This window comes from Olea europaea, unplaced genomic scaffold, assembly GCF_002742605.1.
Source record: "Olea europaea var. sylvestris unplaced genomic scaffold, O_europaea_v1 scaffold2957, whole genome shotgun sequence".
In the NCBI taxonomy this organism is placed as follows: domain Eukaryota; kingdom Viridiplantae; phylum Streptophyta; class Magnoliopsida; order Lamiales; family Oleaceae; genus Olea; species Olea europaea.
Window position 1 is genome coordinate 14457 of NW_019248184.1, and position 27896 is coordinate 42352.

General features: G+C 36.8%; 2 protein-coding genes across 4 annotated transcripts; both read right to left on the bottom strand.

Moving 5' to 3' along the window:
* Window positions 1-250: 250 nt before the first annotated feature.
* LOC111384625 lies at window positions 251-2650 on the bottom strand. Of its 3 annotated transcripts, XM_023008930.1 has the most exons (4): window positions 2392-2650; window positions 1203-1288; window positions 1029-1105; window positions 251-878 (listed from the first exon to the last, which is right to left on the bottom strand). In XM_023008930.1, exons 2-4 carry the CDS (start codon window positions 1269-1271, stop codon window positions 356-358), a joined length of 669 nt encoding a protein of 222 aa, XP_022864698.1. In that variant the 5' UTR covers window positions 1272-1288; window positions 2392-2650; the 3' UTR covers window positions 251-355. The 3 variants fall into 3 exon arrangements, with proteins under 3 accessions (XP_022864698.1, XP_022864696.1, XP_022864697.1); XM_023008928.1 differs by having other exon boundaries at window positions 251-1105; window positions 2392-2601; XM_023008929.1 differs by lacking the exon at window positions 1203-1288 and having other exon boundaries at window positions 251-1105.
* A 3245-nt stretch (window positions 2651-5895) lies between these two features.
* Window positions 5896-9125, bottom strand: LOC111384626 (protein FAR1-RELATED SEQUENCE 5-like). Its single transcript, XM_023008931.1, has 6 exons — window positions 6969-9125; window positions 6648-6896; window positions 6442-6563; window positions 6291-6342; window positions 6137-6168; window positions 5896-6019 (listed from the first exon to the last, which is right to left on the bottom strand). Exons 1-6 carry the CDS (start codon window positions 9123-9125, stop codon window positions 5896-5898), a joined length of 2736 nt encoding a protein of 911 aa, XP_022864699.1.
* Window positions 9126-27896: the final 18771 nt, after the last annotated feature.

The following is a 27896-nucleotide window of genomic DNA, read 5'->3' on the forward strand; positions in this document are numbered from 1 at the left end:
TAAATTTGATTTCAATCAATGACTCCGTCCTCCCACTTGGAGTGGCGGAACTTCATGACTTGACATTCAAAAAATGATGATCGTCTTTTATTTCATAAAGTGTTTACCTGATAAAATTTTAATAAAAAATATTTCAACTTTTTCATTAGTTTTGGTCACGTTTACTGATGGAACTATCAAAAGGAAATAAAATTGTATATCGAACAATCATATTGAAGCAAACTGAAGTCCGGCGACCAACAACAATGAATAGTCGCCACTAGAGACAAAACAATGAATAGGTTGATGTTATTTATTTATTTAAGCAATACTTATTTACACCATCCACACTGAAAAATGGACGAAGAAAAAGACACTAAAGTTGCAAGGAAAGAAAGAGAAACTCCACGATGGAATTGGATATCAGCAACGTAATATCACCCAAAAGAGTAGAAAATAGAATTTTGATAACCCATTTGGCACAGGTGACGAAGGTATTTTTACCCTTTCCCTTTTCGTTATATCTTACTAATTCTCGTGAATCACTTTTCTTCAATGTCAAATCCTCATACGCCTCTTGTATCATATCAGTCATACAATACACATGAAGACGATACGTTTTGCACTGGGAAACATAAGACCAGTCCTGAACATCACTGTTTTCAATCTTCCGCTTTCCGCACTTAACACACTTGGACGAAGACTCTGTGACAAGACCAAATATCGTATGCTTAAACACTATTTTATCTTCAAGTTTTCGACAGTATGGATGCAAATCCAACTTGTCTTCTTCACAGTGGTAGCTAAAACCGCATATGTCCTTTCCACATGCATTGCAGCACTTTGAAAACTGTCTGCGATGGTTTTTATCCAGTTTTGTGCATGGTTTACTAGAAAATCTGAAAGTAGAGCCAGGAAAATTCTCGTGAGTAATGGTGGATCTGGGGTACCTACATTCTCTGTGGAGACAGTCGCCACAGCGAGAGCATTGGTATCTTTCTCCAAACCCTTTCATCTTGCATCCATCGCATTTATAAAACTTTTTATACCTTTTCAACTTGTAGTGCTTATAGCAATCATGGGATAATCCACGGGATGACATATTGTCCATTGAAAAAAGTTTAGCCTAATTCAAAATAAAACGTTAATGAACTAATTAGAACAGGGTTGCTATGATACCAAGGACTTAATCATAACAAACAATATGAATAAAAGAAAAGCACCTGATTAGCTTGATGAATGCTCTTTCTAATTCTCAAGGCCGGCCATGAGAATTTAGAGGCCCTAGGCATGTAGTTATTATGAGGCCCTTCAATATAATATTTATTTTAGAAGTGTAATAATATGTAAATATTTAAATAATTAATACTTTTATAATAAAAAGAAAACTTTATACAATTCAAGAGATAGAATAGCAAAATAAAACTTCTCTCACAATTCGAGAGATAAAGCTAGCATAAGATTTAACTTTCTCACATTTTGAGATGTAAAATTAGTAATCAACCTACTGAAATCAAGTTTTTCCAACATATTTTTTTCAATAGAAATCATAGCTAATCCATTGAATCGCTCTTGTGACATGGTTGACCGAAGATAACATCGAATCAACCGCTACCTATCTCAGCCATGAGTACTAATCAAAATCAGTTTTGCTAATCTAGTTCTATCCCCTTGTAGATTGTAACATCTTATGTTTAAACTTAACAAATTTCTCCCTCAAAACTCATGAATTTAGGAGTAAATTGGGCGGTTTGGATTGAGTTTCTAGTTACTAAATCAAACCAGTTTTGGTTGAAAGTTATAAAACTGAAAATATTTTATTTGAGAGAGAGAACTGAACTGGTTGGGTTCCTTCATAATTCATACATTATAATAGATTATTGTATAAATTTCTCTTTTATAAAATCACACTTTTCTATTTGAAGGGACAAAAGTATTGATTCTTTTGAATACATACATATAAATTATTGGCTAAGTTTATAAAAAATAATTGTAGAACTAAATCAAAATTCAATTCTATAACTACAACCAAGAATAAGAATTAAAAATATTACGGACACAAAAAGTATGTACATACAAATGAAGAACAAAAAAATAATCTTATTAATCCTCTATGTCCTGTATAATCAATATAAATTAAACAAATAACAAATACTCTCATAGCCCAAAAAGTGAAATTGTAAAAGAAGAAAACAAATAACCAATCCTCAGTAAGAATGGATCTAAACATCAGCACATGACTAATAGTAATAAACAATCTAATTCTTGATAAAGCCATAAGAGACAAAACCAATGAAGAACGCACAATCGCGACCCCTAACAAGTAAAACCTAAAACCACAGGTCCCCCGTCCACAAGCAAGTGCAAGTGTGCTGTGTGCAACGCCGAAGAAGATGAAGAGGCAGGCCGAACCTTTAGTCAGGTAATCGCCAATCGGATGATTTCTAGCCGAAAGTTTTGCTGGTAGGTCTTACTTTTCAGGATTGGTACCGTATTTTTCCTTGAATTTCTTCAAGTTTATGGTGGCGTCATACTGGAATTGGAGAAATGGATGGCTTTTTCTTATATTAATAATAATCTGCCCCTCAAATTTCCGTGCGTGTCTTTTCTTTTAATAAGGGCAGCCACCCCGTACATATATTCAGCAACTTGGTGCCCAATTTTTCCCCAAAGCTGCTTCACTTTTTGACTAAAAAAAGGACTCCAATTCAAACCATTAATGATGTAGTACACTTCAAGTCCTTTGTCTTTTTTAGATCATGAAAATCATGAGTCCTTGAGTCCTTTCATTCTTGCAATTTATATATTCTTTGATTTAATTCAAGTTCATCACTTTTTAAAGTATGAAATTTGATCTTCAAATTTTGCATCCAATAGTCAATTTAATCCTCGTACTTTGGACTTTGTCATTTCTTTGCCCATTTTTGCTTGCTTCCTTCAATTCCTTTTCATTCATAGAATTTTACCTATTAAACGTGAAATACAAAAAAAATTTAGGATATAATTTGTCAAAAGAACCATCAAATATCGTTATTTTAGGTATCGAATAGGTGTATAAAATACAGTTATCATAACATTAATGGTCAGTCGTGTAAATACATTAACATTCATTCTTAGGTGATTTCACCATGTACCGACATGTCACTAAACGTTGCTATTTGTTACACTAAGTCCAAACAGTTCTTAAGATAAACCTATATTTTATCAGATACGATTTAAGATAAAAATCTTACCAAATTAAAGTTGGATTATGTGATGTGAACCTGTTTAATGTTCAACTCCTAACTACTCATTTCCTGTAGGCTTGGGATGATAAATGACGTCATTTGGTGAGATAGTTAACACTTAATGCTGCATAAAATTTAACGTTAAAAATTAGAAACTCGAGTAATTATTATTAATATAAGGAAAAAAAAAAAAAGGGTATTGTGACCATTGATATAAATACTCATAACTTAAATGAAAATTGACGGAATTAACCCATAATTTATTTGATTTTTTTTTTAATAATTTCAAACAAAATTGATAATTGGTTTTTCTATTTGCTAATAAAGATTACTCATTTTAAAATAAGATTGTCAATTTTGTTTCTTTGTTTTTGACATCAAAGACCCTGTTACTTGGACAACGTCCTATCCAAATAGGGGGTGATGAGGCACCCCCTATTAGTTGGGTGTCAGTGTCATGAGGCATTGTCGAAGAGAAAAAACTCATCGACGAATTATTAAAATCAAGGATTGGGTGTAAAGTGAGTCAACAAAGACGGAGGAATATCTGAGGTTGCATTTAGGACCACGTCTGGTACAGCTTTTCATCTTGATTTTAATTGGAAATCTTACCTTTTTTCCCCATTGGGATCCACCCGTGAGAGGATGGGTCAAGAATTATGGCAACCAACGGTCACAATTTTGATAGAAATCAGGGGAGAAGCTCCCCTAGACAAAGCCTAGGTCTTTTTATCATATTTAGTCAATATTTGCACAACATATAAAAGAAGCAATCCCGCTACTCAGCCAGGGTTGAAAACAGGCAATTAAAAATTAGTGTGGTGGCCCACAATTATTATAATTCAATAAAAAAAAAGAAAAGAAACCAACAGAAAATAAAAGAAAGAAACTGCAGGACCGAGAACTGTTTCTCATCACTTCATTGCTCCCTGCTCCCAAACCCTGAAGAGTATTCCTGCAAGCGCGCCTTCGTCGATCGGCCGAAGCAACCATCGCGAGGCGGAGCACCCATCACCGGTTGGAGAGCCGGTAGTCAGCTGACAAAGAAGAGGGGAAAACTGGAAAAAATGAACTATTTTTTCTCCTATTAATGATTTTGTAAAGAAATTATTAAGGTATTCTGAGAATTTTGAGACACCCAAGAGATTTTAATTTCTTTTCCTTTCAAGTTCTCCAAAAACAGCTAAGATCTTGTGATTCTTTATTTTATTAGCCACCTTCATATTTAGTCGTTTCGGTTTGCAGTAATTTGTCAATAACGTGTTAGGTTTTCAAAATTTCTATATTTGATGCCATAGAATTTGAAATGGAACTCTAATTTACTAGAATCTCAGTTGGTTGATATATTTGGAAGGGTGAATCGTGTCTTTTTGTGTCTTCTTCTTTAGGAGATTTGTGTGTGCTTTGAACTGTAGTATACAGGAATCTCAGTTTGTAGATTTTTACTTCTTCTACCATGCTTTGAATTTGTTATCACTAATTCATTGATTTGTGAACGATAACGAGCCACAGGGTAGGCTATTTATTTGGTCTATGTGTAAAGATGGAAATTTAGGTAGAAGGTAAATATATGCTTGTACTAATTTTGTGATTATTAATTGGATTTTTGGTGATTGAGTAATCTTTATTAGGACTTATCTTCATACAGTAGAGATATAGTGAATTAACTCAATTGAGTACAATTCATTTGAACTTGGGAGTGAGTATACGTGCTCTACATCTCTGGATGCATGTCGGTTATATATTTTTATTTGACTTATTTTCTGTACCCATCTGGCTCAGCAAAAATCTTTTGTTTTGATCGGGTAATTGGAGAATCTCCATTTCTGCCTTGTCTTGAAGCTCACTGGTTTTATGTTGGTTGTTGATACATGCTATGGTCCGAGTATTCTGAATTTGGTATGATTTTTTATTCCCATCGTAGAATGCCTGGAAGGAACTCCGGAATCTGTCATAGTTGTAGAGCTAAGGATCATATGTTTGCCGAATGCAAAAAGAAACGCCCTTGCCCTCGATGTAAGTATGGATTTGAAAAATGTTTTGTGGTGGAGAAGGAAAATCACAATAAGGGGAAACTATTCCTTTGCTGCAACCGGAATTGTGGATTTTGGGAGTGGGTCGTGAAAGAAAACTCAAGCGGTCAATGTAGTCGTGATAGCGCAACATTTCCTAACCCCATGATGAATGACACTGCTGAAGAAATGTCCCGCATGTTCAAATCTCGGGTAACGATAAGTGACGAAGAGGAGCTTCAGATTTTGGTTAACGTGAGCATCAAGAAGGAGAAAATTGTTGCAAATGTGGACGCTAAAGGGAAGCGGCCGGCTTGACTTGAAGATACTTATCAAAGTGGCTAGCCTAATTTTCTCAATTAAAACCGAATCAGCTTGTCATTATTTGTGGAGGTTGAAAGTCTTGTATGTGATTAATTAAGTAAAGTAGTTGAGGTGTGTGGTGCGAGGTTGTATATCATAATAGCTTGGTACCAAAACAAGCATTTTTTGTAGGCAAACATTTGTACTCTCGCGACTTACTTACAGTTTATGTAGGGTACTTAATGTATTTAATACCTTTCCATTCGAATTGTTTATGTATTCCAAGTTCACAAGCTTAAATGAAGGCAAACATTGGCTGCCTATAATTTTTAACGAAGCCCAGGTTCAGGTTCTTTTTGTTATGAAATTGCAAATCATTTTTCAAAAGTGAGCTTAATCAAGTTGAGGCAGGCGTCAATGTTGAAGTCTCCAGCTCTGTCCCTTATGCTCTCTCCGTCCAGCCCATTTTGTAAGCGAGAATGGACTGGAGTGCAGCTACTAAAAAAGAAGAGAATGGACTGGAGTGTAGCTTAGAGAACGTTTCAATTGTTTAAATTTACATCAAAGCATTTTTACATCTGTGTTTCAAAGTAAATTTACATCAAAGCATTTTACATGTGTTTCAAATTGAATACATGGCTGTCATCCTAAAAATTTATATAAGATAAAAAAAAAAATCTCCATATAAGCTAGGATTCACATTTGAGCAACTCAGTAAATGGCAATAATAAACATTTCGAAACTATTTCATCATGGCTAGTGCAAGAACAAAGATGATCAGCTGTCCAGTACATGAAATCACACTTAATTTGAACCTAGAGCTGTCAACATTTCAAAAAAATTCAGCCAACTTAAAACTTGTGAAGTTGCCAAAATAGGCAAAGTAGTAATTGCCTTAATACTAGGAAATGCCAAAATACATCTTCATCCGAGTACTGTGAATTGAAACTCTTGATGTAAAAAAAAATTCAATCATAGCCCCCTTGCTATAGGCTGCCACCGTCATCCAATAAATTTTGATAGTAGTTCGTCGATGGTTGACCTACAATAGAATACCATAAGAAATAATTAATCATGTGTTCACAACATAATGAAATTTAAAATCGTCTACAACATTGGTTTATACCTTGTGAATTTTGCATGATTGTAGCCGCGGATGGAGAGACAAAATTTTGAAAGGGTACATGTTGGGAAAGGGAAACGGTGTGGGCATGGACAGTTGTGACAAAGATAATGGTGTCAACATGTCATTGGACAAGTACGACGTCGGGGTCGGTATGGAATATTGTCGAGGCAACTGAAAGTTCATTGCGTCATCCACCACATTCGTATTTCTATTTCTTGGTCGCATAGTAGTGGATGATGTCCCGCTAGACTGCATTCACAGAGAATTGCATAGATGTAAATTTAAACAATTGGAAATATAAAGCGCAGTTTTCGAGCATACCTTTGCTTTCTTAGATGCTATCTCCAATGGGTTTCTTTTTCTAAGCTTCCTGGGCGCACCCTTTCGTCGAGCTACTTGTGGATCCCGTATGCTTCCGCTCGCTAACTTTGACACGACCGCACAATCATTCGACACCTCCGTGGTACGCGACGGTATGGGATTACTACCACCACCAGATCTTGTAGTCATTATATCTTCACATTGAGATTTTATCCACTCCATTATTGCACGTGACCGCATTTCGTCATCTGCAGCAAGGTCTGCCACCTGTGCAAATCCCTTCGACATCTCTTCATATCTTAATTGTGCAGGAGTAGTCTCTAACCCTGCATAGTTTACTGGAACTCTCGTGTGCGCTCTACGAATGTCCCTCCTCCATCTCCGTAAAATATACCAATTCGGAATACATGTGATGTCGTTCCAGTCCAGAACCGCTATTGCATGCCTACAAAGTATTCCCCTAAACTCAAACAAGTGGCAGTTACAAACAACTTCGCAATTATTTCTCACAAATGAGACGACACAATTTTTTCTCTTGCGACGACCATCATACATAATAGTCTCCCGTACATTATACCTTGTCTCAGAAGATCCTTCCGACGTAGATATGACGTTACAGTACACCTTACCCGTGAACTCTTCTTGAACTTCCCGAAATTTCGATATGGTGTAAACTGACCGAAACTGTTCTTCCATTTCAAACTGTGTTGCACACGGTATCATTTGAGAGAACGACTTGAAATCAGCTTGGAATTCCTTCTCGACCTTATTCCTGAGAGCACGTTCGTACTGTTCGACAAATTGCTTCAACGATGTCTTCGAATGCACATATCCATCAAAGAATGCATTCATACTCTCGCTTCTTTGTGTTGTTGACATTCCTGCCCAAAAAGTTTTTTTCAAAAAACAAGGCACCCAACGCCCTCTATTCTCATATAATCCTGACAACCAATTATTTTGCTGCAAACTATAGGTGTCAATCATCGCCATCCAACCTTCTTCAAATTCATGTTCTGACTGTGAATCATACACTAAATCATGTATAGCCCCAAATATCAAGCCCTTATCCACGTGGTATCCAAACTTCTCCGGGAGTTTCTTCAAAATATGCCACAAACACCATCTATGCTTCGTCCGCGGGAAGACAATCTCAATTGCATTTTGCATGGCTCTATCCTGATCGGTAATTATAGCTTGCGGAGCTTCACCATACATACACTGAAGCCATGTTCTGAACAACCATACGAAGGTCTCAGTGTCCACATTCGACAGCAACCCACAACCAAGTAATGTTGACTGTCCGTGATGATTGACGCCAACAAAGGGGGCGAATGGCATGTCATACTTATTAGTAAGATAGGTGGTATCAAAAGTAACCACATCACCAAACTCCTTGTACACTAGCCTACACCGATTATCTGCCCAGAATACATTTCTTAGTCGCGAATCATCGTCCAAATCCATACTGAAATAAAATCCCGAACATTGAGCTTGCATTCTTGAGAAGTATGATTGTATTGCTGCAGCATCGCCCTCTCCAAGTCGTAATCGCCTAACTCGTTCGACATAGTTTCGACAATCTTTTTCAATGCAAGTCATGTTCTCATATCCACCGGCTTCTACAACTGCGGAATTGTAACTCTTATGCAACGAAATCCCTGCTAAATCATTTACTTCAAGCTTCCTTTTCACATGTGCAGTCAAAGTTCGGTTGCATCGATATAACCTGGACTTAGATGGACTTGTCTCATGATTGTGCTCTAGGTGGACCGCGTTAATTCTCCAATTTCCCAACATATCTGAAGATGCAGATATCCTTGCTTTACAACCCATCTTAACCGTAGGTTGCGGCTTCACTGAACTACTAGTATTACCATTTAATCGTCCTTCACGACTACATGTTAACGTTAGGTATCTCAATACTCCGTCCTCCCCCTTTTTCGAATTCCTTTTTTTCACGGGAAAACCAACGGCATAAGCATATTTTTTGTAGAAGTTATACATATCTTCTTCATGCTTGAATAACATACCCACCTGAGGCACTTGTAACCCATCCCCTCCTGATGTTTCGTCTTCGACTACATTCACAAACTCCGTAATATTCTCAGTATCGAATTCCATCAAAACATCAACAAGCTCATCTTCTACGTCTTCCATACTTTATTCTGCTGCAAAAATAAAAGGGTTATTACAGCAGTATTTTACAAGAACCATAAAAATTTGAAGGACAAATCCCAATTCGGCTCTCTATCCCCATAAAAAATTGAAAGATTTCTCTCGATTAATTTGAATCTAACATACATATAATTATAACATGTAATGCAATGACTATTCATGGTATCCAAAGGATTCTTGCTTAATATAGGGATTTCGTTATCAGTAAACTAATCTAAAAATTTTTATGGGAGATTTTTCCAAGTGGAAATTTTATTGATATGGATTCATCTCTTGAAAACAAAAATTGATAGCAAGTTGATGAGAGACAAATGGTGTATTTATTTCTAGTTTTCCTTATATCTTAATTATTATAGAAGCACTTTCAGACGCCATGATAATCCCCAACATAGTTGTTGCTTTGTTCTATAAATGAAAGTTATGTTCAACGTGATAGCTCCTGTTTACAATATTTAATCTGTTTTTGCATCTGCCACTCTCTCAGGTAGGATAAATGATGCACACAACATAAATTTTCCAGGACGTACAAGCCAAACCCTGCGCATTTCTACCTCAAAACCAACCTCAGACAGTGCAATTCTAATTCATTGATTATGGAATAGCATGGAAAAAAATTATTATATTATAAACTGATACACAAAGAACTCGTATAAACCAACCGATCCTATCCGTTTAACTTTTCCGGTCACTACTCCGACGGCCACCTTTCAAGCTCGGAAATCCCCAAAATCTCCTCCCACCTGGAAGTAAAAAATAAAAATGAAACTATCAATTTACCGTTTGAATACAATCATTCTGATAAAACGTAATCACATTTTCCCTTCCATTCAATGAATAATATATACCCACTAACAATAAAACCTATTCATGTTTCTTGATTACTGAAGAAGAATGAAGTCCCGAATTTCTTAGTTTGAGTTTAAATTACAAAAAGGACTTAGCTCCTTACCGGTGAAGATGCTCCGGTCAATGGGTGCGGTGGCGGGAGGGAGGGAGGGTGGGTTCGCAACTCAAGTTTTCACTCCCGCTTTTGCTTTCTCGTACTTTGGGAGCCGAGATGAACGGAGATCAACTGATTACCGGTGAAGATGCTCCGGTCGGCATGGGTGCGGTGGCGGGAGTGAGGGAGGGCAACACATTTTTCCCGCTTTTGCTTCCTGAAAACTGTGGTCGTCCCATTTTGTGTGGTTTCAAGTTAAGTTTTTTTTTTTTAATGTGCAATAATTGCCACGTCATCAAAAATTTCAAATCCCTGTTTTTAACCATGTTTTCATCCCTGGCTGGTTAGCATTTTTGTACATACATTATTGTTAGGGAAAATTGCAATAGCGGTCTCTAATTTTTTCAATTTTATATACTTTACCCTAAGCTCATGCCAACGAAAGTCTTAATCTTTCATAAATATACACCTCAAGTTCAACTAAATGGAAACCATCCATTTGATTATTAGTTGATCAAAAAAAGTGAATTTGACCAATTTTGACCCAAAAAAAAAAAGGAAAAAAAGGTTTCTCTTCTTCAAGCCTTCACCCTCATCCTACACCTTATCCCCTTTCCCAGCCAACATCAACATCAGCACCATCGTCGACGATTGATCATAGCCACCCATGTAACGACCCGGATTTCTCGCCCAAACCGTTATCTTACGTACTGTCGGCTTGGGCGAGAGGTCCGGATCGTTACAAAAAAAGGAGCATTTTTTGTAATGACTCAGACCTCTCGCCCAAGCCGTTAGCTTACGTACTGTCCACTTTGGGTGGGCCTTGCGCCCACTTACCTCTCACGACTTTTTGTCGCGTTCCCCAGGATTCGAACTATTGACCTCTACATAAGAGAGATTTAAGTTGAATCTTGGTACTGTCCGCTTTGGGTAGGTCTTGCGTACTGTCCGCTTTGGGCGGATCTTGCACTCACTTACCCCTCACAGCTTTTCTTTGGGCTTTTTTTTTGTTCAAGCCAAGTCGATCCGGCTTGATTTTTTTATTAAATAATAGATAGGCAGCTCATACAGGCGTGGCTGCCTTTTATGCTACTGTTTTGTCTTTTTTTCCTTATACGAGCTAGTCCGCGAGCTACATGGGGCTCAGCGCCTGAGCTTGGGCTCGATTCCACCTTGCTTCGAGCTGGCCCGAGCCGAGCTTTTCTCGAGCCAAGCCAAATTGACATCGCTAATAGCTATATATATCATCTTGACTAAAAGTTATGAATAATGCAGACCACAGGAAAAGTGAGGGGAAAAACATTTCAGTGATACAATAATTTATAAGATGAGCAAGAGAATCAGAATAGTCAGGATGTACTACACATAATTAATTATGTTTCTGAAAAAGTCCAAAACGTATTTGGTCTGTCATTTCTGAAAATGTATTTCCTAAAATAAGGAAAAATTTATAACTAAAAATTCAAAATGATTTTTTTTCCGTTTTGAGTGTTTTCAGTTAAAAAAACTCAAAACATGCCAATTAATTTTTTTTTTTTTTTATTCTTTTTACCAAGTGGATGCTCAGCAGTACTTTTAAAATAAAATGTTGTAATCTGATACAATTTAATGAAGCATAATAATTTTAAAACCCACAAAACATTTTTCATTTTACATTATTATTATTTTTAATTTTTTTTTATCAAAACTTGGAAGAACTATTATTTCATTTTTTACTGTCCAAGTGACAACTAAAATACATCTAGAAGGACAAAGGACAGACTAGCTATTTTCTTTACAATGATTTCTATTTTTGGTCTATAAATTTATTATTTTATTTTTGTAGCAAGAAAAGAAAAAGCATAAAATTATTATTATTTACTAAATAATCAAAATAATTAAATAAATGTCAAAAAACAATTTCTAAAAATTTTAAACCAAAAACATTTTCTATTTTTCTGTTTTGAGAAACCATTTATCACAATGATAAATCAAACACGTTTTTTCTGTAATTTGAAAATATTCCCTCAAAACAGAAAACTAAAGATGAATTCAAAACTGAATACAGAAAATGACAACACAAAGAGAACAGGCCTTTGCACTCTCCAGAAAATTACAGAATAAAGACCGTAAATAGACATCTATGTGTGTGTGTGTATAATAATATGGCTCATTTTCTTTTAATAACTTTCAAAACATTTCAGTGACCTCTATGAGATTATGAATCAAGCTCAATAACAAAGAGATTTATACCCATTTCTTTGAAATCGTGCTTTCTTCTTTATCTTCCCCTTCTGTGAAAAAATAATTAATAAAATTAGTGTGAATAAGAAGAAAATCTTACCCATATTTCTTGATAATGTGGATGAAAAGAAATGGGTAAGATTTTCTACTTCTTTTCTTATCTAGGCCATATAGCCATGGATGCATGCAACATAAAAAGCACATAGTGGCAAGAAATGTTTAGAAGAAAAGAAAAAGATGTAGTTGTGGAAGAGACAATGGTCTCTGCTCTAATTAATAATATTATAATTATATTTATGTATTAAAATAGTATAGTATATAAAAATATTAATAGGCTAAATAGAGAAAAAAAATGTTCCATTAAAATGTAATTTTCATTATTTGTCATAATAAGTAGATCTACCACTTCGTTTCATAGCCTTCTCTTTCTGCATATCTACTTCAAGATTTCGATTTGAGATCTTTTCTCTGCTTCTATTATTGAAATATTGGAACTTTACTAAAGAGTTTCATTTTTTCACACATCGAAAATCTATTACTTTTATTAGAAAATGAAGCTCTTTAAATAAAGTAGTTTTGTATACTTTTTTCAAGTTTTTTCAATAATTTATAATTTGCTTAGCCATTATTTGAGCTTCATTTTTTGACCAAAATACATTTTGAAATAGTGTTTTGTGGAAAAAAAGTGGTTAAAAAATAATAAAAATTTTGAATTTATGTGTACAATTATTTTATAGGAGAATGTGTGGTTAAAAATAAATTTTGAAAAAATGAGTTTTTGAAAAAATAGGGACCAAACATAAACATAATTTTAATTATATAATATTTAAATTTTTAATTAATAATTAATATATAATATTAAAATCATAAATGGTTATTTGGTGTCCTTCAACCTTGCTCTGACACCTAGCTTGAAACTCTGGGATGGTGCGAGGGAGGAGGAATGGGATCCCATCCTTGAACCCGTTTCATTGTCATTCCTAACTCAAAGATCTTATTTGATTGATTTTTTTTTTACCTAACTTCAAAAATTAATTTTTCAGTCTTACATAAGAGGGGATTTGATCCCTAGACATATAGATTAGGCCAGTAAGCTTACCACTTAAACAAAAAATTATGTTATCATTTATGTTAAGCTGTATTTTCTGAAAATATTTTCTGATAATTGTATTCTTCTCCAATGGAGGATATATAATAGGATAATTATATGAAAAAAATAGTAAGTGTCATAACCATAGAAGGATCCTAAAAAATTACAATATCTTAGTCAATTATCCTAATATGCGAAATCAGTCAGAATAATTTACTTAGATAGGCTAGATATACAGCTCATGTTAACACTCCCCCTCAAGTTGGAGCATAGATGTCTATCATGCCCAACTTGCTGATTGTGTAAATAAACGTTCCTCCTGAGACTGCTTTTGTGAGTATATCAGCCAATTGATCTTCAGATCTGACAAACGGAAATTGTATAACTTTTCTATCAAGGTTTTCCTTGATAAAATGACGATCCACTTCAACATGTTTTGTACAATCATGTTGAACAGGATTATGTGCGATTTCAATGGCAGCCTTATTATCACAATGTAGCCTCATAGGATCTTTATAATCAATCCCCAAATCTTGTAATATATGTTTAATCCATAGTAGTTCGCACATACCATGAGACATGCCTCGAAATTCAGCTTCTACACTTGATCTAGCAACCACCTTTTGCTTTTTGCTTCTCCACGTGACAAGGTTACCTTCCACAAAAGTGAAGTAGCCCGATGTGGACTTTTTATCAATCTGATTTCCTGCCCAATCAGAGTCCGTATATCCCTCAATTCCAAGAACCCCTTTTTTTTTTTTGAAAAAAGCAATCCTCTTCCAGTGCACTCTTCAAATACTTCAAGATCCGATACACTGCATTCATATGTTCTTCATTCGGAGCATGCATGAACTGACTAACTACACTCACCACATAGGCTATATCCGGTCTTGTGTGCGATAAATAAATTAGTCTTCCGACTAGTCGTTGATACCGCCCCTTGTCAGTTGGGACTTGATTCTGATATTCTCTAAGCTTGTGATTCATCTCTATAGGTGTTTCTACAGGTTTGCAAGCTAGCATTCCAATCTCTGTTAAAAGATCCAGTATGTACTTCTATTGTGACAAGAAAATTCCAGCCTTGGACCTTGAGACCTCGATTCCCAAGAAGTACTTAAGTTGACCGAGGTCTTTCATTCGAATTTGGCTGCCAAATACTCCTGTAATGCTTTCCTCTCCACTGGATCATCTCCTGTCAAGATCATATCATCCACATATACAATCAGTGCTGTCACTTTTCCTTCCTTGTGTTTTATAAACAAGGTATGGTCCGAATTACTTTGCTTATAGCCAAAATCCTTCATTGTAGTGGAGAACCGTCCGAACCATGCCCTGGGTGACTGTTTGAGTCCATACAATGCCTTCTTTAATTTACAAACTTCAATTCTAGATGAAGAGTTGCGTCTAGCACCAAGTGGTAATTCTATATAGACCTCTTCCTCTAAATCTCCATTAAGGAAAGCATTGTTGACTTCAAATTGCTATAGAGGCTGATCTCGGTTTGCTACTATGGATATTAGAATGCGAATGGTATTGATATTGGCAACTGGAGCAAATGTCTCTTGATAATCCACACCGTACTTTTGTGTATATCCCTTCGCAACTAACCTTGCTTTGTACCTATCGATACTGCCATCTGCCTTGAGCTTCACTATGAACACCCATCGACATCCAATTGTTTTCTTTCCTTTTGGTAAAGGACATAATTCCCAAGTTTTATTCTTCTGAAGAGCCTCCATTTCTTCATTCATCGCCCTGGTCCACTTTAGATCTGCTAAAGCATCCTGCACACTACTAGGAATAGACACAATGGACAATTGGTTAACAGTAAATGCATTTGATTCTGACAACCTATGGGGGGAAACATGATTACTAATTAGATATTTAGTCTTGGCTTGAAGGTCAGGTTCATATTGTTTCTTTGGGATTCCCCGATTTGACCTTGTTGGCTATTTCTCCTGTAGTAGTATGAAATTCATTAGGTTCATCAATCTTGGCTAGTTCACAAGTTTCACAATGAAAAGTTAAATCACTTTATACAGAAAACAAATGCGGTTGTAACTTTCTAAGATAACCAAAAGATAGATGTCCTAGCCTTCGGTGCCATAACCAAATGGTTGCTCGAGCTTTATTCTCACTACTTGTTTGATTCGCCTGACCGATCTCTGACCCCTTTCATTTTGTCAACTCCAAATGATAAAGTTTCCCCCGTCTAACACCATAACCAAGAATCTTCCGAGTTAAAATGTCCTGAAAAACGTAGTAAGAAGGCCAAAAGGTTACAATACATAAAAGAGCAGATGTAATTTGGCTAACAGAGAGAAGATTATATTCAAGGGATGGGACAACAAGAACGGTATCTAAGGTGAGAGTGTCGAACAAAATGATAGATCCCTCCCTAGTAATAGGAGAGTACTACCATTAGCTGTGAAAATAATTGACTCAGAAGGATGGTTAAGGGTGTTTAACTTACCAGAATCCATAGTCATATGATCAGATGCACCTGTATCAATAATCCAAGTATCATTCTTAGAAGTGGCAGAGAGTACAGAAGCTTTACCAAGTGTACCTGGGTGAACAACATTTGCTGTATGTGGAACATGTTCTTCTATAGAGGTCATCATGGCTTTTCCTCTAATATTCTTTCGAGGCTTCTTTTTAAAATCCCACCAATCAGGATAGCCTATAATCTCATAGCATCGCTCTTTTGAATGACCCGATTCTCCACAATGAGTACATACGCGCCCTCTAGATTTTCCAGTACTTGAATTACTCTGATCCTTTCTAAAGTTTGATGATATTCCATGTTAATTTTGATTGGCTATCATCGCTGAACTTTTAGATATCCGGTGAGATGCTCCCATTGTCTGCCTCTGTTGATATTCTCTTCGAACATAGGCATATGAACTCTCAAGATCAAGCTTGGGATCTTTTCACAGGATTTCGCCACGAACCTATTCAAACTCAGGTTCAAGTCCACTTAGAAAAATATGAACTCGAAGCCTCACCATGGCTGAATGAAGTTGACCCAGTCCTTCAATAGTTTCTGTTTGTGACATAGTCCTGCGATCAATTTCTTGAAAAATAGCAATAATTCATTATAGTACGTTGAGAGAGGGCGGCCATTTTGCTTGGTAGTGAAAGACCTCTGATTCAATTCTAGGATACATGTTTCATCTGATCCGTCATAGAAGGTTTTAAACACTGCCTCCCATATCTCCTTAGCCGTGGGAAGACAAATAAATTGCTGCATCAAGGATGAACTCATGGAGTCGATGAGCCAACTCTTGACTCTATTATTTTCAGTAATCCATGTCTCTAGTTTCGGGTCTTCACGTGCAGGTTTTTTTGCTTCGCTGGTAAGGTATCCAGTTTGTTACGAGTCCCGATCCTCATTTCCATGAGTTGAGACCATAATGAATAATTAGTCTCATCTAGAACAACGCTAGTAAAAAATGTAGAGTTATCTTGATGAACTACAATCTGCGGTGCCGGAGTCGTGGTTGGTATGGTAGTTACATTTGGAGTAATTTCCATTTAGACTTACTACAGCAGTTCGGAATGCAGAATACAAAAAATTTTAGGCACGCTTTGATACCATGTCAAGCTGTATTTTCTGAAAATATTTTTGGATAATTCTATTCTTCTCTAATGGAGGATATATAACAAGATAATTATATGAAAAAAATAGTAAGTGTCCTAAACATAGAAGGATGCTAATAAATTACAATATCTTAGTCAATGATCCTAATATGCGAAATCAGTCAGAATAATTTACATAGATAGGCTAGATATACAGCTCATGTTGACAATTTATTTGTTTATAATTTACGTGTTAAAAATAAATCATCTAGTACTAATTTAAATTTTTTTTTGAAAAAATTATAATCCAATAATTTATTAATTTTTAATATCAAATAATTATTTTATGAATCTGTTTGTATGTAGAGATATTTTTAGTTCAAATACTTTAAATACGTCAAATTTTTTAGTTAGTAACTGACAAATGTTTGTACGTAACAAAAATGAGAATAATATATATATAAGGTTTATTAAAAATTCTATATATACAAAATTATAAAATTAAAATGTAAATAATATTATAAAAATTAGTTTATAACATCGATAATATAGATATAAAAGTAATTAAAGACAAATAACTGAAAGCTTTAATTTTGCCTTAAGGAAAAACATTATTATTTGAAAATAATTAAATATTTATCACACATTGACCCACCTATTTCATCAATGACCCAATGACCAGATGCTTTAATTGGGTCGATGCTTGAATCGAATCCGATAATTATGAGAGGAGGTCATCGACGTCTGATGTGAGGGGAAGTGACCATCCACTCCCCCCTTGAATTTGTTTTTTTTTTGTTACTTTTACTTTTATTTTTCTCTTTCTCTTTCTTTTTCAGTTTTGTATTAAAACTATTTTTGTTTTACCCATTTAAGCTATAATAGTGCCCCCGCAGAGTTAAAACCCAAAATGGTCACTGAATTTTGCTCGAAGTCTCCCAGGAGGTCATCAAACTTCAAAACGTTCTTAAATAGTCACTAAACTTTGTCCGAAATTTCCCAAGAAGTTATCGAACTTCAAAACGTCCTTAAATAGTCACTAAACTTTGTAAAAAGTTCCTAGGGAGTCAATTTGCAAACTTCAATGACCCCTAAAAACTTTTTTCAAAATTCAGTGACCATTTAGAAACGCTTTGAAGTTCGGTGACTTCGAGCTACGTTGAGTGACTATTTAGGGACGTTTTGAAGTTCGGTGACCTCCTTGGGGACTTGGGCAAAGTTCAGTGATCGGTTGGGGTTTTTTCTCGCCCCCCGCATGTTATTCTAATGGACCATTTCATAGAAAATATCTAATGCGACCTAATGCAATGTAAAACACCAATTTGCTAATTTTAAAGGTTGAAGACCACCTTATAACTCAAACAAAGATCAATGCCATAATTTTTTCAATTTCGACTTGCCATTTTTAAACTTCGACCCATCCACAAGGAAGTCTTTCACTTTCGAGTGGTAAAGCTTCTAGATTGTGTATAACACGTTTTCTCCATATTTTCAACGTTTTGTCTAATCAGTGTAGGATTAAGTAAGAACGTTACCCTCTTCTTGTATTGATGACTCAACTCAACCAAAAATTAAAAGCATAAAACAGAATGGTAAATATATCAAAGAAATAACCGTTACTATTATTAGTTGAGTGCGAATTTTCTAACTTATTTCAAATAAAAAATGTAGAATAGGTATACTCATTTATTAAAGACACGAGATTGCTACTATTTTGTCTTGGTTCATTATTTCAGGCAAAAGACATTGATGTTGTCAATTTTTGTTACGTATTTTTTGAAATACCATTTTTAGTATTGAAGCTCAGTCATGCTAATGTTGAGATGGCACATCCAGATGAAATCTTAAAGTGTGTATATACCATTTTTTTTTTTTTTTTTTTTTTTTTTAATTTTTTTTTTTTTTTTTTTTTTTTTTTTTTTTTTTTTTTTTTTTTTTTTTTTTTTTTTTTTTTTTAAATTTTGCCTGGAAAATTTTGTTGACGACTCTATTTTTATGATACAAAATCGACAGAAAATTATTTTTTCAGAAAGATTTTTTTTTAAATTTTTTTGTGGTGAGTAAACTAGTTACAAGAGTATTTTGTGATTGAACTATAAGTAACAAATTTTATATATTTTGCATTATTTTCGTTATTTTTAGTTTTTTTACTTTTTAACAATTAAAAAATAAATTATGGGTGTTGAGCCAGAAAAATTAAAATCATAATCTACTGTCGATCAAATTTACTTGTATAATATAATTAGATTTTTAAAATATGCAATTGTGTATGCATTTTGAAAGTATGCAATTATACATGCATTTTGTGCTGTCAAGGTTTTGTGTTGATTTAAAATAATAAACTGATTTTTTTTATTGTTTTAATTACTATGCATTATTCATTGAGCAAAGCTAGACTTACCGAAAAAATGGTACAGAACCTTTACAGAACACACATACCAGGTGGGTGGATCTTTTTTTTGAAATATTTTAGTGGGGTCCATTGGATGTGAGGGTCTGTAATCTTTCTGTGGAAAATAATTATGTACATTCAATTTTTTCCTTATTCATTTGTCATTTTCTATAAACATTTTTTAAGGTCTAGAAAGTTTTTTTTATTTTTTGCTGAACAACTCGTGGGAGGGGAGAATAGAACTTAATTTGTCTTATACTCTACCTGGTACTATTGGCGATCGATTAAAGTGGTGACTTACCGATCTAATATTATTTTGAGTTAATGACTAAGTTGAATGTTAAATTATAGCTATAAATTATAATTGGAATAAAGTATGAGTTAATTCACTAATTTGTCATCCAAGTGTGTAAAAAATTTCAAATTGGTCATTAAACACTAGATAATAGTTTCACTTATGGTCACTGAGTTTCACCGTTGCTACTCATATTCTCATTACTTTCATACAAAATTGCAGTTGATGTCTCTTACCTTTCGAAATGTGAAAATTGATCCCTAACCTTCAAATCATGAAATCACAAGTCTCAATTTTCATCAGGATAATTCAATTACCCTTGAAAACCATTCAATCCATGGAAAAGTAAAATGCACTATTGGCCGCTAATCATTTGACCAAATTACAAGATAGTTCCCCATCCTTAAAAACAAGTAATTTGATCCCTATTTTTTTAATTCATAATTTCACACTTTTACTCTTGCGTAAATCATCCAAATATCCTTTAAATCAAGACATATCCTTTATGATTCCAATCTTATTTTAAAATTTTGAGCATAATCTAAGTTAGGAAGTAAATCTAATATCATGACTCATGAGAGATAACTAAGCGAAAGATGTCGATTTGTCAAAATGGATAAGTTGATCTGAATTAATCCGCCTACAACAAGACGTTTAAAAATATGATTAAGATTAGGTCTATATCGTCCTATGAGCCTAATATTGTAGGGTGGGTCGGTCAACTCGTCTTTCTTTTTTTCTTTTTTTGGTTTATTTAATACGGTTTAAATTAAATAGTTACTTGAAAAATGCATATTTCGTGAAAGATGAAAGAAATTGTTAAAATCTAGAAAATAAAAATATACGTTTTCATAATTTAGACAAGAAACGCATGGGATCGAGAAATAAAATACAGCTCAACATATATTTTAATTTACTTCTAAACCTCCATTTTTAAATTTTTATTTTTTTTAAAAATAACCGTTCCATTTAATCGTCCTCATGGGATGTCGAGTCAAACAATCAAGTTCACACATTTTAACACAATAATTTTTGTCCATTTAGAAACAACATTTCACAATTAACAAACTCCCTAAAATATTCCATAAATCAGGTGGCAAATAATAATAATAAAAATAATAAATCAGGTGGCAAATAATAATAATAATAATAATAATAAATTTAATTTACGTATTCATCCTCATCCCACTCCATCCCACCTCACGCCTCCCACCCCCAGAAAATTTTCCAGAAAATTAGATTTTACGCCCCACCTCCTACCGAATCAAAAATTTTCCGTAATTGAAAGTTGAAGATTCCACCACCACACTACGAAACCATCCTACCCTTACCCCTCAAAATTTCCAAAAAATGAAAATTGATGATTACACCCCTCTCCCACGACGTAACCACCCTACCTATCACAGCCCACCAAAATTTTCATGAATTGAAAACAAGATATTACGCTGCAACCTATGAAATCATCATACCTCCACCTCATCCCTAGAAAATTTTCAAGTTAATATATGTAACCAAGTCACCGACTTGTGTTATTTGTAACTAATTGTGATCGAATTTATATTCAGCATGATTAATTGTGACTAAATTTGTTTTTAGTGTGATTGTCTGTGATCAGGTCAATATTAACTGTAACGATACGTGATCAAGTCACAATATGTCACGATTAACTCAAAATTGGTCACAACAAGTCACAATATATAAATACATATTTGGTCATAGAGGTTCATTATAAATAAATCCGCATACACCGTAGACCAGTACCACAATCGACCACCATCACCTCCAATGCACCACCACCACTTTAAACTTAAATTCATGACCATAAATATTACCTTTCATTGACATGTGTTATCCGTGACTAACTATGACCAATTTTGTTTTCAATGTAACTATATGTGACCATGTCAATTCAATTTGTGACTATATGTAAGCAAGTCACAGTTAACATAAATTTGATCACGGACAATCACAATGAAGATAAACTTGGTTACACCTGATTTCCATAACCATTACCACTCCAACACCACCATCACTCCCAACAACGTAAAGAACAAAACGCGTACCACCAACACCTTCAACAAATCCAAGCCACCACCAGCACCAAAACCATTACCGACATCATCACACAACTACCACCACTACATGTAGATCACGCTGTTCACTGCTGCAAGCAACGGTGTCCTATCTTTGAAGCCTCTAATCACCAGCCAACCACCACCCAAGCTGTCAAACTCCATTACCAGCATGACCACTTCAATATCCTTTAAAAACTTTGACCAACATGCCGACCTATTGTCGTTCCAAACGCACCAAAAATCAGGCCGAAAACCAGTAGTTGTGAATTGTTTTTTTGGGGTACCACCTTCTCCGGCAATGCCCAAGCCAGTACCACTACACCAGTCGACCATACTCATCAAGAAGCTAATAGCAAGCCTCAAGATTGCGAACCACCAATTTATAGTCGACCATATTCATGGGCTTATATCATCAAACAACATACACAATCGAGAATTACAAACTTATGCTTCGCAATCAATCGAATGTACATTTCAGTTTCAATTTTTGATGCCAACAGTGAGCCTCACGGTTGCGAACCATCTCTGGCATTCCCATTAATTTGATCAAAAGATAGAGTAGGGTGGGAAATGATAGAGAGAAAAAGTTTTGAATAGTAAATAATGTGAAAGAGAGGTTTTACATTTGGGGAGAGAGGGATGGAGAATTTTTTAGACGTTTTTTACAATTATAAAGAGAGACAATTTTCTACAAATGGTGAAGGTGGGGTACGGGATGGGTGGGATGGATACTATAGATGTAAGGTTTGAGGTAATTTTCCCATGCATAAAAGTAATACTCCATCCATTCATTTATATAGGCTGATTTTGTTTTACGCACGGATTAATAAATCTTATTTAATGTTATTGAAAAGACAATTTTTGTTAAAAACTTTCCTAGTTTGCCCTAATTTATATATGTAAAATTTCAAGATTAGGTTAAAAAAAATTGTTATAATTAGGCAAATTAAACAATGGTATATTAGTAAATGAACAAAACAAAACATTCTCAATAAAGAAACGGGACTATATAGTTTGTATTACATGTTTAAACACTTGGCCGACCCACTGGGGTCCGTGGCCCACCTATGCCGAACCACATGGCATGGTGATCGAGGCCCTTAGGCCAACAAACAACTCACAACATCCGGAAGCAATACCTCTAACGTGGCCCAACTATTTGGAGGCCGAAGTGCTCTAGCCGAGGTGGTCCACACCGAGGCCCATAGCCTAAGCCGAACTCCGGAATGGCTTTAGCATTATTACTTCCCAAAGATCTTATCTTACACAAGAATCATCTTTGATTGATTGATGGGACACCCATCATAGAGTGCAAGTGTCTTATATTGTCAAATATAGCGGGTACTCTGTCGATTAATAAATGTATGGCATGCTAGGTAGTCAAACGTGATGCCTAGGATTAGATAAGTAAACTAACAAGATGAGGCCATGTGTACTCCCAATCGAGGGTCACGATTCAACTTGTATTACTATAAATACTCCCCCATGTACTCCATATAAAGCGAATGCAAGATTCAATACAAGAACAACACTCTTTCTTTCACTCTCTTGCAACACATACGAGATTACACACAAATTCATCAACCGTGATTGATAATTATTGTACAATCGTTTCACTAATGTCTCGTCGAATTTCGAACGTTTTCGTCCTGTGCCTTTGAGCCGCTCCCAAGCCCTTTCTCCGATCGTTCCAAACAGCCCTAGTGTCTTAGCTTGTTAGACTAGGCTCGCGTATACGCGATGGTTTGGCATCTGTTGTCCGACCGAAAATGAGGTCACAGACTGGCGCCGTCTGTGGAAAATCATACCATAACCACGAGCAACCGTGTGGTGAAAGTTTACTATAAGATAAGCATTTAGGCATCCCCTTTGAAAAATGATTTGTTCTTGAAAAAAGAACAAGAGGAAGCCCCACAAATTAAAAATCTTGAGTTGAAACTAAGGAGAAATGAGTTCAAAAGAAGATGTGCCCCCAGGAGGATGAGGGAGAACGTCAGTGCAACTCCACCAGCGACAGCCCCTACTGGCCATCGCATACCATACCACCACCACAAAAGGGATGGAATGCAAAGGGTGCACAACTCACAAGAGAAGTAGCCACCATGGCCGCCAATATGAGGAACATCACCAATCAGAACTTAGCCATACAGGAGCTATTTATGCAAATGCAGGGCCAAGGTGGCTATCCTGTGCCTCCATATGCGCCTCAAAGACAATACCAACAAGAAGACGAAGTCCAAAGCCAACGATCTACACTCCCAGGAACAGTAGAAGAGGAAGCCCCACGGAAAGAGAAATAAAGATTGACATTTCAACCAACTATGCTGCTAGCCGACCCACCAAGGTCCCATACAACATGGAGAATAACTTCCCACCAGCGTTTAAGTCAGTACAAAGGCCTAGGAGGTCCAACAGCATATTTGAAAGAATAAGTCCGATAGAGCCGAGGCACAGGTTTCAACAATAGCCTCACGAGCCTCGGGTGAGGCCACAGCCCTATCTTCTATGGCTCAACAACCGGAGAAAAGGCATGAAAATGCCCCCATGTTGCTTTGCCAAGAAATAGCGCCAAAGGAGAAAAAAAGAGGCCAAAAACCAAGCTGGTCTTTCTTACCTTCCACCCAGATATGAGGCCAATGAAAAAATGACTCAGATGAACAGCACAGGTTTTGCAACTTGGACGATGATGATGAGAATTTGCCATTCTCAAGAGAATTGAGGAGTGCCTAGGTGTCAAGCCACTATGTTATGTTTAAGATACCAAAGTACAACGAGAGAAGCAACCCAAAGAAAAATTTGAACGCTTATATGACCCACACGAGCCTAAGAGGTGCCACCCCAGCAGTAAAATGCAGAGCTTTCCACTTGACACTTAGTGGAGCGGATAAATTTTGGTATAGTAGGCTACCACTTGGGGAGCATAAGGAGTTGGTCAGAATTTAAGACCACATTCTTGAAGAGATTCGCTCTGAACAAGGAAAGAGAGGCCCCCCATCCAGCGCCTCCAGGACATGAGACAAGCACCTTGAGAGTCTCTAAAAAGTTTATTGTCGTGTTTTACTGATGAAATGACATATTGCATATAAGTAACTGATTGTGAGGCCTTGTTAGCACTGAGAGAAAGCCTAAACATGAATACCCTATTTTGGAGGGACGTGCAAAATTAGGACCCTACCACCTATGATGCCTTGCTCAAAATGATGAGGCGGAAGCTAATCAATGAGCAATTGATTGAGCATAGAAACAAGGCCAGCAGGGGCCTCCCACTTCAGCAGAGGCAGGGACGATGAGACCGACCTCTCATGTGATGGACTACCAAATGAACTAAGCTGGTAATGAAATTTCAGGGCAAGCACTCGCCACCACTAATTTGAATGCAGTTCCAACCTCGGTCTATAAAGATGTCCCTCCGTAGTCATCACGCAATAGACTAGAACTTCGCAACAGGCCCCCCCGAAGGGGAAGAGGCCGTGGGCGAGGCTCGGGGTCTAGACCCAGACAAAATCCAAGCCCCTAACAGTAATGTTCGTATCACCACTCGTACTCCTATGACACTGCCGATTGCTTGGACTTTGCACATCACCCCCGAAGAGTAAGTCCCGGAGCAAAAGAAAAAACAATTCGTCCCCGATAGAAAGGCCCCTACCTAGGTATGACCAACAACCTAGGCCTGAGGAGACAGTTCTCTGCCAAAGAATGTATCTCCCATAGAAGGAGGAAGCCAAATTTGGAAAGGCCCAGAGAAAGACGCAAACAGCGTAGGGGCAATCAGGCTCAAGAGGAGGCCCCGATATATGAGGTTGACACCATATTTGGGGGTCCCTATGTAGGTTGTGAAACACGAACTCACAAAGGAACTATGCTCGAGAGGCTAAGCGCCCCTCGCTAACTAGTTATATCGTGGACAGCAACTCCCGTAGGAATCAAGCACCATCCATCATCTTCACCCAAGAAGATGCCGGGGGTGTTCATTTTTCCCATTGTGATGCACTAGTAGTGAGGGCCGTTGTAGCCCGGAATAGACTTAAGTGAATGCTAGTCAACAATGGTAGCTCCATGTACATGTTATTTGGATCCACATTCGACAAGATGATCTTGCACCACGAGTTGACTCCTATCACTACTCCCTTGTATGGATTTACCGAAGAGAGCATTACTCCGAGGGAAAAGATCACGCTCACGATGGAAATGAGAAAATCACCTCAAACCACCTTGAACTTCATGGAATTGCTTATTGTGGATAGCCGGTTGGCTTATCACGGGGTACTAGGGAGACCTGCCCTAAAGGAATTAAGGACCATCACCTCCATTTACCACCTATGAATGAAATTTCTGTCTGAGAATGGGGTAGCGACAGTAAGAAGTGACTAGAGAGGATAAAGTGAGTGCTACTTAAGCTCCATCAGGAAGGCTGAGCCCTTGGACATCAATGCCATCATAATCAACATGGATATGATGGACGTCCCAAGTAAGGCTCCCCCGAACGGAAAGATGTTGAAATGATCGATACTCCTCTCGAACGGAACGAACCACTCGTACTTGTCAAAATTGATCCCCATATGGTTGAGCATGAGCCTTAGATAGCCCCGGTAAAGGAGCTGGAAAGTTTTTCGGTGCACCCTCGGATCCCACCAAAATGTTGAAAGTAGGTAAGTGCCTATCTACTAAATTGAAAGAGAAACTCAAGGACTTCCTAAGTAAGAACCTTGACGTCTTTGCATAGAGGCATGAGGATATGATAGGCATTGACCCCAATGTCAGCTGCCACCACTTTAAAATCGACCCTAAAGTTACCTCGCATAGACAAAAGAAAAGAGCTCTCAACCTGGAAAGATATGAGGCCCTGAAGGAAAAAGTGTAAAACCTAAATCAAAAATGGCTTCATCAAAGAGGCATCTACTCGAAGTGGGTCTCTAACCCGATGCTGGTCAAGAATTACAAAGGCAAATGGAGGGTATGTATTGACTTTACGAATCTTAACAAAGCATGCCCCGAAGACAACTTCCCGCTCCCTAGAATTGATCAACTAGTAGACTCCACTACTGGACATGAGTTGTTGAGCTTCATGGACGCCTACTCAGGCTACAATCAAATTTCCATGTACCCAGCCAATGAGGAGAGCACCTCTTTTATCACTAACAGAGACTTTTATTGTTATAAGATGATGCCTTTCGGGTTGAAAAACGTCGGGGCTACTTATCAAAGGCTCGTCAACAAAATGTTTGCGGACCTTACTACCAAGACGATAGAGGTGTATGTAGACAAAATGCTCGTTAAAAGTTTGAAGGCGGATGACCATGTGGCACACCTGAACAAAACCTTCCAAATTCTAAGAAAGTACGGAATGAGGCTCAACCTCCTCAAATATGCATTCGATGTTGCCTCTGGAATGTTCTTAGGATATATGGTCAATCAAAGAGGAATTGAATTGAGATGAGATCTCTCTAGAAACCAAAAGAGGTCCAAAGTCTAATCGGGCGGATGGCAGCACTCAGCCGCTTTGTCTCCAAGGCCACCGATAAATGCCTCTCATTCTTTAGAATATTGAAAGCAGAGAAGAGGTTCCAATGGACAGAGGAATACGAAGAGGCCTTCCAGGGCCTAAAAAGGCACCTAGGCAGGCCCCCTCTTCTCAAAGCCGAAGCCCGCAGAAGTTCTACAACTATATTTTGCCATTTCTAATGATGTCGTTAGTGCAGTCCTAATCAGAGAGGAAGGTACTACCCAGCTCCCCGTGTACTACACTAGCAAGGCACTTCTATCCACAAAAAGTCGCTGTCCCGATATAGAGAAGCTCACCTTGGCCTTGATCACAACCTCTAGGAAGTTGATGCCCTATTTCTAAACTCACATCGTTCACGTCCTGAACAACTTCCCCTTAAGGCCGGTGCTCCAGAAGCCTGATGCCTCGGGAAGACTACTGAAATGGGCAGTGGAGCTCAGTGAACTTAACATTGTCTTCAAAACAAGGGCAGCCATCAAGGGCCAAGCTTTAGTGAATTTTGTGGCAGAGTTTACCAACGTACTCGAGGTGAAAGAAATGATGGAACCCATTGAGCCTTCCACATGGAACTTATTTGTGGATAGTTCAGCTGGAGACACAAGTTTGGGAGCTAGGGTGGTCCTACTGAGCCCAGAAGTCACAAGATGAACTCA